We start from the raw sequence: 12,619 nt of genomic DNA on the forward strand, positions 1-12,619 counted from the left end.
ACTAATCAAAGCCATCTCAATAACTCTAGCTTAAGCTATGTCCCCCTTTTTTATAGACCAATCCGTATGGGAGGACGAACAGCTGGGTTGACTGTGGACTGACTGCCACGACCTGGATTCCAACCTACGCTCTCGACCCTCGGTGGCCCGTGAATGCTTCATGGTCAGCAGCAGCGGTAGATGTCCGTGAGGAGGATGACGGTATACAGAACACAGGTCACGACAGATACCTCATCATTATGATTACAAAGCGAACACCTCTCACCCGTGGGTAAGGGCGGACACGACTCGTACTTGCACGGCTGTGAACGACCTAACTACAGCGAGTAGGGATGCAAACAGCGAGTCAATACACTCAAGGGATTCCGGCGAGTAACGATGCGTGACGCTTACAACAAAGTGCGGTGGTAAAGCCGGGTTGTACCACGAACAAGATCCGAGTTATGGCCGTCCCTACAGATAGGTACTGGGAATCTATCGTGGGGTGTTAGTGGCTATGGTTAGTGAAGGTGAGGAGAGAGGAAGCGAAATGCTCCCGGGCTGAAGGACGACGCGTCGAGATGACTTAGATATATTTTCCTGATCCACCCCCCCCTTTTTTTTTTCATTTCCTCATTCTCTCTCTCTCTCTCTCTCTCTCTCTCTCTCTCTCTCTCTCTCTAATTCATCCTCACTCCTACCTCGTTCTCTATATATCATTGTAAACATTCATACATACATAAGTGTCTATACGTCTCCACCTCAAATTGCGAAAAAGAAAAAGAAAATGATCCCCGGGGTGAAATGCTCTAAGCCTCGGCACTGATTAAACCTTCTCACTTAAGCTGAGGACAGGAGGGCAAGCTGGGCTGACAGGCAGGTCGCGGAGGAGGAGGAGGAGGAGGAGGTGGCGTTAATTGCCCGACGATCTCGGAAAGGATCCCACCTCATCCACGACAGCGAAGTATCAACACTGCATCAGGATAATACGTATTCTCGTCCCCCCCCTTTTTTTTTTTTTATAACTCTTGATCGTTATCCCATGTTCTAAGTACATTTGCAACACACTCTAGAAAAAAGAAAAAACGCGAAAAAACTTTTGAGACAGAAAAAAATAGAGAGGTTAAATACTGCAGGAGGCAGTCCTTACGAGAACAGCGAGAATTGTTTGAAGACACTGCAGGAGGTGAAGTTAAGGGACAACACTCGGGTCATTCGAAATTCATGAGCCGGAAGATAAGGAGAACAGCAGTGGAAACTTACACGACGACACGACCACTGAGCACGTAGGAAAGAGCCTAGAGCACGACGACGCGGCCCTTGACAACGACGACACGGATCTTGACAACGACGACTCGGCCCTTGACAACGACGACACGGACTTTCACAACGACGACGTGGCCCTTGAGAACGATGACACGGCCCTAGAGAACGACGACACGGCCCTTGAGAACGACGGAACTACCCTTGAGAACGACGACACGGACCTTGAGAACAACGGAACGACCCTAGAGCACGACGATACGGACCTTGAGAACGAAGGAACGGCCCTAGAGCACGACGACACGGCCCTTGAGAACGAAGGAACGGCCCTAGAGCACGACGTTACGGCCTTTCAGTACGACGGTACGACCCTCGAGTAAGACGGAACGATCTTTGAGTACAGAGGGCTAGCTTTTGACCCGACCCTTATGGGTAGGTCAAAGGCCAGGCCATCATACCCAAGGGCCGTTCCGTCGTACTCAAGGGTCGTTCCTTCATCCACGACAGTGACCCAACAGTACACAACAGCCTACTACAGGATCACAATAGACCATAACAGTACACAACAGTCTACTACAGGATCACAACAGACCATAACAGTACACAACAGTAAAAAAAAAAAAAGGCCACGACAATCCACAACAGTGACAAAACAGTCTACAAGAGTGAACAGCAGTCCAAAACAGTAACAGAACGGTCCACAACAGAAACAAGAGCCTACAACAGTAACGTAAGACCCACACGAGACTTAGGCTTTTCTGGGTCCTCTCCAAACACACGATGTGAACTATGTTTCCATTCCCGCACATTTGAGACACTTTCACAACCCATCTCGACAGTCGACCAAGCTACCACTCTACCAGCTACCACTCCCACGCAGATAAAACCAGTGTTGTAAATCAATTTGAACTGCCGTCTTTAACTCATGTGTAAAAAAATTTGTAAATGAATTACACGCTGAATGGCACATTCATCGACATGAGAGAGATTAAAGCCAATTTTTGTTCTCTCTCTACCTGTCGACCGTCGTTAATTACTTACGAATCACCCATACGGAAAAAAAAGGCTTCATAAAGTGGGAAATGAATTCACAGAATCCAGTATGAAAGAAATTCGAAAACTGCTGCCCGTCGAGACGCGTTTGGGAGAAATGAACCGTTTTCTTTTTCTATTTTAATTAGAAAACTGGGTTAGGAAACATGGGGGAACTCGGCAGGGAAATACAGTGAAAGTTCCAGGTTTTGCAGAAATATGTGTACGAAACATGGTAGCACATGACACCTAGGAATTAAAGTGAAAACGAAAATGTTACAAATAATCAGACGGTACAGCCGCACATGACAACAGGGGAGGAGAGAACGGGGAAAAATGAATAAATAAATATGTCCAGAAGGCAGACCTATGAAGAAAACGTTGACGGAATATAACATAAGGTGAGGGATGGGAGGCAGGTGGCAGCTGTGGCTTCAGTCATCGTACATGACACCTTAAACCCCCGACGGTTATACCCGGTGTATATATACCCTCCAGGCTCTGTAAATACCCTTAGCTCAGGGTATATAGCCTCGCCTCACTGTATATACCACTGACTGATTGTGTATAGCCTCGCCTCACTGTATATACCACTGACTGATTGTGTATAGCCTCGACTCACTGTATATACCACTGACTGATTGTGTATAGCCTCGACTCACTGTATATACCACTGACTGATTGTGTATAGCCTCGCCTCACTGTATATACCACTGAGTGATTGTATCTAGCCTTGACTCACTGTATATACACACCTTTGGCTCACTTCATAAGCCCTCGACTCACTGCATGTATCCTTGGCTCGCTGTATACTATATCAATGACTTACTTCAAGTATCTTCTGGTTCATTAAATATGATATCGGCTCATTGTACATACCCTTCGCTAGCTGTATATACCACTTACTTGTTATAAATACCTTTGGCTCACTGTAAATACCCTTAACTCACCGTATAAGCCCTCGACCTATATAAATACCCTCGTTTCACTGTATATACCTCGTAGTTTAGTGTACATACCTCGGTTCATGGTATATACCTTCTTTTCACCTTATGAATCCCTAAACTCACAAAGTTCACATAAACCTTTCGTTCACTGTTTGCATCCTCGACTAACTGTAAACAATATCTCGGCTTACATATATCCCCTATCCCTGGGGATAGGGGAGAAAGAATACGTCCCACGTATTCCCTGCGTGTCGTAGAAGGCGACTAAAAGGGGAGGGAGCGGGTGGCTGGAAATCCTCCCCTCTCGTTTTTTTTTTTTTATTTTCCAAGGAAGGAACGGGGAGAGGGGGGCCAGGTGGGGATTTTCCCTCTGAGGCCCAGTCCTCTGTTCTTAACGCTACCTCGCAAACGCGGGAAATGGCGAATAGTATGAAAAAAAAAAAGGCTAACTGTATCGCGCAGCTAATTGTATATACCTTCAACTTATTACGTTTACCCTTGGCTCACCGAATACATCCTCAACACTGTACATAACTCTGGCCCTGCACGTGCCCACGGCTCACTGAGAATACCCCTGACTCACCTTGTATGTCCTGTATAACCTCGGCTATCTGCGTATACTCTGGGGTCAATGTTTATACCCTTAGTTCACTCAACACTCCCCACGATCACTGCCTTTACTGACGTACACTGACATTCACTGCTGTGCTGATGTGAACCATATGAAACTGCGGATCATCTGAACCATGTGAAACTTCGGATCATCAACACACACACACATCAAAAATATTACGAACATGATGAGACGCAGACATGATAAAATTAACACTACACCAGAAATGTTAGCAAATATTCATACATGCAGGAGAAACAGTCAAAATCACGAGAACGACCAAAGAAACAAGCGCTCGAACAAAAATATTTGAAGGAAGGAGTGTGACTTACACTCGGGGACAAGCCGTAAGACACGCCTAATCGAAACTGTTCCGAACCTTTGTCTCGATAAGCAGAGACAAGGCTTGTGGCACGCCTGATCGAAGCTGTACCAAGCCTTCTGTTTCGTCAAGCACGGGACAAAACGTGGGACACGCCTGGTCGAAGCTGCACCGAAAGAGCAGTCTCGGAAGGCACAGCAATGAGTCTAGGACATACCGGGTCGAAACTGTACCGACTCCATCGTCTCGACAAGCAGGGAGAGTGCAGTTTGGTTCACGCCTGGTAGAAGCAGTACCGATCTCTGTCTCGACATGTAGAGAAGAGGTCTGTGACGAGTCTGGTCGAAGATGTGGCAAACTCTCTGTCTTGACACACAGAAATATGAGTCTGAAACATGACTGGTCGAAGCCGTACCGAACGCTCTACCACGTCAGGCAAGAGACACTGGGTTCGGTAAAGCCTCGACCAGGACTGTACCGAGACTTCAGGCGAGTCCGGTAAGGTACACAAGCAGGAACCTAAAGATGGACTACCTAAATCACATCTGTACTCCCCGAAAACAATGCGCCAGACAGGCACATAGAATCAGGTACGCTGCCACAAACAGTAAACCTCACACGTAAAAGACTCAAGTACGCTGGAACAAACAATGAACCACACAAGCATAAAGAATCAGGTGTCTACCACAAACGATAAACCACAAAGAGACAAAGAATCAAGTATACGTGCTCTCACAACAGGTAAACCACAAATACAAAGAAACAAGTGTACTCCCAGAGACTATAAACCACAGAGTTACAAAGAATCAGGTACGCTGCCACAAGCAATAATGCTAACTGGTACAAAGAATCAGGTCCACTGCCACAAACAGTAAAGTACACAGTCGCAAAGAATCATTTATAACCAACAGTGACAGAAGTGCAGGGAAGTGGTCACACACAAAGTGGTGGCCCTACGGTGGAGGGCAGTACTTACAGACGCAGGAGAGGCCGTTGTCGGCCAGGTCCCAGCCGTTGTCACAGATGCACTGTCTCTCCTTCAGGTGCTCGTCCAGGGGAACGCATATGTAGTCGCAGCCACACTCCCTCTGTAGGATAAATGCCACTTGGTCAAGAGAGTGCTGTGTAAACTTATACGATACACTACAAAGCTGAGGTTTAAGTAAATGTTCCTTCATATATATATATATATATATATATATATATATATATATATATATATATATATATATATAGAGAGAGAGAGAGAGAGAGAGAGAGAGAGAGAGAGAGAGAGAAGTGTAGCATCGAGTTACATAGATACACAGATCAAACAAAGCCAAGGTTCAAGCGAGATGGTCTGGCTTTAACACTACCTAAAAAGAATGCAGTTCCCTTAAAAGCAGCAGAAGAAAATTACAGTAAAGCAAAGGCTCTTTTCCTACCCTCCACTCCCTCCGGCAACACGCCGGCAGGAAAACATGTAAAAATTACCTTGCAGGATTAATATGCTCGAAGTAAACTTTTAGGAAAGTCATAAGGAAAAAGTAACATTATTTTATATCATACATCCCCTCAGCAACGACCTCCATCCCTTCACGTTTTGTTCAAAAGACAATAGTGAGGAAAAACTTGAGTTCCATCCTCTCGACTTGCCATGTCTATATTACTCCAGATGTTGACGAAGTATATCATAATTCTTTGCCCTCTCAAAGGAGATGACGTGGGTTAACCACGATAGTATGATACCGCAACATGGCCAGGGAGAGATCAGTGACTGAGAAGGTAGCATGATATACCACTGCATCATGACAACTGACCAAACGAATCATTCAGTACCAGAGAATGAAAAGTGATGATCCAGCCTAATTTTGGAGATACCAAGTACTGTTCTCAAAAACATGTTCTTGGATCTTATTCCACGTATCAATGATGGTCGTAAAAATATATCATTTCGTACTGTCCACATCAATTCGATGACCTCAAGTTTCAGTCCATTTTCACTCGTTGGTAGAGCTGGCGCTACAATAAAGAGATCTTCAATAAAGACGTTTGTTGAGTATCTTAAGTATTCTAAGACATTCTATCAATTTGCCTAAGAGACGCCTCTCGTTTAAAGCGAACAAGTTTGATTATCGCAATCTGTCCTCATGGAAGGAAGGAATTTAGTTGCTCTTCACATCACTACTCGGAATTTAAGAATTTCCTTGCTTAAGCAGGGAGCCCAGAGGTGCACTGTATATCTGAGGCGAGGTATAGCGGTAATATCACATCCTTGATTTCTTATGAAAAGTTTCTATGTATAAATACTAGCATCCTATTTGTTGTATTGGCAGCGACTTAATGGAGTACTCCCCAGCTTCGCCTCCGTCTACAGCGTACAACTCCCTCTTGGAAGCAATCTTTGGTTCAGCCCATTCAGAGGGATGGAGACCGTTCAAGTCCCTCCAGCTATCATCCTAGCGCTCTCTTTTCTACCCTCTCCAAACCCTTTTGAAATTCTCCTCATTTCTCATTTTCTTAAATTCTTAGAATCCCATTCCCTTCTTGCATATCACCAGTACGGCTTTCGCGGTGCAAGGTTTACTGATGATCTTTTCTCTGTGACTCGCCTCTTGTCCTTGTCTCTATGGGCTTCTGATGAGCCTTTCATCAAGGCCCTCGACTTTTGCTGCATAGATGGAGTACAGGCGAAGTGTTGCTGCAAAGCTGATAGACATCCTGCTCAAACCACCTGGTCGACAGCCTTCCTTTCAAGGGCATCCGATGACTCGAGAGAATGAGGTTAAGTGGTCTCGTTCTTCCATCATCTCCCGCACTGGCGGTAGCACGTTCACGCCCGATCATGATGCAACTCTAAGTACGATGGGCGTCGTGGGAGGGATGTATCATATAGCGCCACAAAAGCCACATGGCTGCTAACCTCTGCGCTGCCTAGCGAGTAAGTTTCGGGGTCTGATGGAAGTGTTTGCTGACGTTGCCCCCAGCTCCCGAGTTTACCGAGATGCTTTAGATGATACGGTGATCTATATCTCCGTCAGGGGCTCAGCTGCGAGGCTCCTGACGGATTGACATACACTCACATGGAGAACGCAAATATAATGGTGACCTGGATGAAACGTCGTATACATTATCTGAAGTACCGGCGCTGGTACACTGTGTCTACGAGTCACCCCCTGGGTCTGAACACCCTGACACCAAGCCAGAGGATGTAACACCCGGCTTATCGTAGACGTCTTTTGGAGTACGGGACAGTATGTGGCTTACCGCTGTGATTCTTGCAGTGAGAATCGTCCATTCCCCTTCTCATGGCAGAGGGGGGAAAAACACGACGGCCTCCACTGGCCCCTGAATGCTACCTCCTACACCCACATCCTCCCTCACACTCTTTCATCAAGTAACGTTAAAATTCCCGAAATTCATTATGAGACTACACCTTTACGAGGTATTTAAGCTTAATATATAAACTAATTAGAACAGGTATTAAGGGCTCTGTTCAGGAGGGCAGAAACGCTATTACGCTTAGAATCCAAAGAAATGAAAGAGGTGAATAGAGGGTCTAAGAGGCTTCAAAACGATTTCAGTCTCGAAATATTAATATCAAAACTCCCTGAGCACGGTGGTAGAACGAGGCCTCTGAGCACGACGGTACGACCTTTGAGAATGACGTGACGACCCTTAAGCACAATGGTACGACCCTTGAGAAAGATGGTACGACCCTCGAGCACGATCCCTGAGCATGACGGTACGACCCTTGAGTATGATCCTGATCATGGTGTTGCAACCCTCGAGCACAACAGTACGACCCTTGAGCATGATGATACGACCCTTGATCATAATGATACGACTCTTGAACACGACAGTACGACCCTTGAGCATGATGATACGACTCGAACACGACAGTACGACCCTTGAGCACGATGATACGACCCTTGAGCACGATGATACGACCCTTGAACACAACAGTACGACCCTTGAGCAAGACAGTACTAGTCTTGAGCATGATGATACGACCCTTGAGCACGACAGTACGACCCTTGAACACAACAGTACGACCCTTGAGCAAGACTAGTACTAGTCTTGAACATGATGATACGACCCTTGAGCACGACAGTACGACCCTTGAGCACAACGACTAATAGACTGACATCAGTAGTGACCGCACATATCAAACTGCTGCTCCTGATGTCAGGAAGTGTACGAACACTGCCATACGTCCCTGGATAATATATACCGTCTTCAGGTTCTCCAGAGGTGTGCAGCTGTACGAGGAAAGACACTGAGGTAAAGAGAGATGCGTGAAAATGAACACACACACTCGTATATGGAGGACGGGCAAACGCGAGGTCGGACCCACCTGGGTTTGAATTCTGGCCGCGCCAGTCGGCCTACACTTAACCCAGCTGTTCATCTTCCCCTCACGGCTGGTCAATGAATGGCTACCTAGCTTCGGCTAGGGTATGTGTGTATACACTCATGTACAGTAGTTAAGAGATGGTATATATACGTGTATAAACGAGGGTAAGAGACGAGGCAATACGAGTGCAATCAAATAGTGATCACAAGCACATTTATCTAAACGTCTCTCTCTCTCTCTCACATATTATATATATATATATATATATATATATATATATATATATATATATATATATATATATATATATATATATATATATCATGATCAGGAACGTACTCAAGGGTCGTACCGTCATGCTCAAGGATCATGCATTTCAAACTATTCGACAATCTCGTATCTGTTCCAAATGTTGCTGTGGGCTACACATTGCCCAGTTTAACCACAGTCTGGGATAGTTTCCCTCCTTGCCTGCTGTCGGAGGAGTTGACCACTGTGGTGACTTTCACCTCTGACATCGACCAGTGTCCAGTCAGACTGAGGATATCCTGTGGTAGGCAACTGATTTCTGCATTTTTTTTCTTATGGTGACCGACGTGGCCCAGGCAACTAAGATGACCCAATCAACGCCATCTCGGGGGAAAGAGGGAAGTTATAATGACAGCAGAAATCAAGAATAATCTACGTTTTTGATGAATTATATATATATATATATATATATTTTTTTTTTGGACTGCTGTTCCTTTATGTGTTGAGTTTAATATGCTGTAATGTTCCGCTTTTAGTTACAAAAAGTTTTCCTCTTATGACTCGGGAAAGTAATTACATTGTAATTTTCATAATTAAAATATGGGATGTGATTCTTTTCATTAAACGTATCCTTACTCAAGGTGACACTATGACTTATTTTTTTCAATACATTAGAATCCATGATATTAGGAAAGTTCTCATTGTATTAAGATTCTTGACGTGTCTATACTGAAAACACTATGATGGACGACTTGGTCCATTTTAATGCAGTATCTTCTAAACTTTGAACCTCTGTCCATATTCCTCCTCCTACATGCTTTTGAAATAGATTTTGCACAAACACGAACAACGACGTGAGCTTGACCTGAACGTAGTTTGCTTTTGATTTAGAAAAGTCATGTCATCCTGCTATAGATACAACAACAAAGACCCCCTCCTCCGCGCGCGCACACACACACACACACACACACACACACACACACACACACACCGACCCGTGTCTCCTGGCTATGCTACAAAGGTTTCCCATCCTAACATCACCTTTTATGGAACAGATTCCACGTTCAGTAAGCCATCCGAGACGCTATCCTAGTACCTGCAAGAGCAGTATGTGCCGCCCATGACGTGCAACAACATATTCTAGTTTAACATAACATTCTTCCCTCAGCCACTAAACAGAAGGGCTGCTGAACTGCTATTTTCTTTTTTTTTTTTTAGTCTTGCGGTTCAAATTCGAGGCTTTCTGAAATAGTCTGAAAACTGTAGGAGGGACGATAGACATGCAAGACCAACCACATGAAATTTTTGAATCTTACACATTCAATCTTCCAATCCTATCCCATACCTACATCTTAAAATCGTTTCAAGACGACTGAACAATATGAACGTTCAAGCATCAGAGATCTTTGAAGATGTTATCTTTACTGATACAACACTTAACGAAGCCTAATTTGAAGGCATGCGAGTAATTAGATAATTATTAATCCCCTTCCTCTCCTCCTCGCGTTTCATACCTCATTTTTCGGAATTATTAGAACGAAACAAATCATCCGATTCAGTTCAAGTAAGACGTACAAAATGTCGAAACGGGAATTCCCTTTTTTTTTTTTTTTGCAGGGCGTGCCTGAACACCGTTAGAGGCAGAGGCGTCAAATAATACACACACTGGAGTAATCACATGGAATATTAGTTAACACACGTCTGGTGTGCTGTGATATATCACTGGTGTGTTACATGCATGTGTTACATGCCTGTTAAGTTATGCCGATATGATATATATATGCTTTATATGTGATACAGATATATACACCCGGTAAGTTATACAGACACACACACACACACACATATAAACATGTTGGAAAGGATCACAATTTTGCGAGTGATCAAGATACGAGTCCGTGGACTCATAGGAATATATATATATATATATATATATATATATATATATATATATATATATATATATATATATATATGTGTGTGTGTGTGAGTGAATCTGTCTGTGTGTGTGTGTGTGTGTGTGTGTGTGTGTGTGTGTGTGTGTGTGTGTGTGTGTGTGTGTGTCCTCATCTCTAAACCCGCAAACACCAAACTTGGAGTCAAACACAACTTTGTGTAGAAACATCGGCTATGCAACCGCAGCCCCAGAGGACACTCTGAAGCTACCAAAGACCACAGTATAAAGTCCCGTATGCATTTTGTGCGAAACACAGGTGAAGGACCCACAGAGATTGTCCGTAACCAACCAACGTCACGTTTACAACGTATCCTGGAAATACCGAGGGAGGGAAAAAGTTGGAAGACCCGAGTAGAACTTGGTGGGATGGACCTGTGGAAGACCTTCGGGAAGACCTGAGAACGAACTAGGGACCATACATCTTGGAGGACCTTGGTTAGACCTGTGAAGGACTTGAGAAAGACCTGGGGAGGACTTAAGATCTATGGAGGATTTGGGTAAGACTAAGGAGAAGCCCTGGGAAGGACCTTGCGAAAAACCCGGGGAACATACCTCAGGAGGAACTTAGGGAACAAAATGTTATAGGACCTAGGGCAGACCTGCGAAGTACTGGGGGGGGGATGACCTGGGGAGGGTATGGTTAAGAACTGGGGAGGAACCGGAGGCGACACAGGAGTGCTATGTTGAAGAACTGAAGAAAATTTCAGCCAGGAGGACCTGGAGAAGACTTGGAGAAGACCTAGCGAGGACCTCGGGAAGACCAATTTGAGCGTTTGTATTCTTCACACCCTCAAGGCCGAGTCATGTCACCCAGAGGCACCAGATATTCGGTGCAGGTACTTCAGAAGCTGGACAAACGTTCACGCGAGAGCACATTGGTCCTGAAAGCCGTTATGATGCCATTAAAAGACGCCATGTTTTCCCGGACAACGCCGAGTGCTCGCCTAGTACGGATATGATATACGGCTTTTAAGTTATATTGATAAAACATATGCCTGGTAAGTTATAAGGATATAATATATGCCTAATATATGATGTAATATATGTCTTGCAAGTTGTATGAATCTACCCCTTGGTAAATAGGTGACGATGAACGGATGTAAGTCGTGCTATACAAGCGTTTGTGGTGTTGTTCAGCGAAGGTAACAAAACGTACATTTCTCCACCGTACAGACGTTACTTTGATACGATCCTTGACAACAATGGTACGACTCTTGAATACGACGAAATGGCCGTTGAGCACGTCGGTACGATCCTTGAGCACGAATTTATGACTACGTAACCTGTGATTCAACTCTCAAAAGTAAAGTTAAATGCCAAGCCATCATATCAAAAGGTCGTACCGCCGTGCTCAAGGGTCGTACCGCCGTGCTGCAAGGGTCGTACCGCCGTACTCATGAGTCGTACCGTCGTGCTCAAGGGTCGTACCGCCGTGCTCAAGGATCGTACCGTCGTGCTCAAGGGTCATACCGTCGTGCTCATGAGTCGTACCGCCGTGCTCAAGGGTCGTACCGCCGTTCTCAAGGGTCATACCGTCGTGCTCAAGGGTCGTACCGCCGTGCTCATGAGTCGTACCGCCATGCTCAAGGGTCATACCGTCATGCTCATGAGTCGTATCGCCGTGCTCAAGGGTCGTACCGCCGTGCTCAAGGGTCGTACCGGCGTGCTCAAGGGTCGTACCGCCGTGCTCAAGGGTCATACCGTCATGCTCATGAGTCGTATCGCCGTGCTCAAGGGTCGTACCGCCGTGCTCAAGGGTCGTACCGGCGTGCTCAAGGGTCGTACCGCCATGCTCAAGGGTCATACCGTCATGCTCATGAGTCGTATCGCCGTGCTCAAGGGTCGTACCGCCGTGCTCAAGGGTCGTACCGGCGTGCTCATGAGTCGTACCGCCGTGCTCAAGGGTCGTCGTACCGGCGTG

At 45.4% G+C, this 12,619-nt stretch overlaps 1 protein-coding gene across 2 annotated transcripts in view; it reads right to left on the reverse strand.

The window, feature by feature from the left end:
• The window catches only part of LOC139763053 (tyrosine-protein kinase receptor-like), a 1,458,433-nt gene that overhangs the window by 207,109 nt on the left and 1,238,705 nt on the right, over window positions 1-12,619 (reverse strand). For both annotated transcript variants that reach the window (XM_071688765.1, XM_071688676.1), the window contains exon 20: window positions 5,133-5,244. In XM_071688765.1, coding sequence (XP_071544866.1) covers window positions 5,133-5,244 — 112 coding nt within the window. The remainder of the gene's footprint in view (window positions 1-5,132; window positions 5,245-12,619) is intronic.

Source organism: Panulirus ornatus, chromosome 1 (genome assembly GCF_036320965.1).
Source record: "Panulirus ornatus isolate Po-2019 chromosome 1, ASM3632096v1, whole genome shotgun sequence".
NCBI classification, from domain to species: Eukaryota; Metazoa; Arthropoda; class Malacostraca; order Decapoda; family Palinuridae; genus Panulirus; species Panulirus ornatus.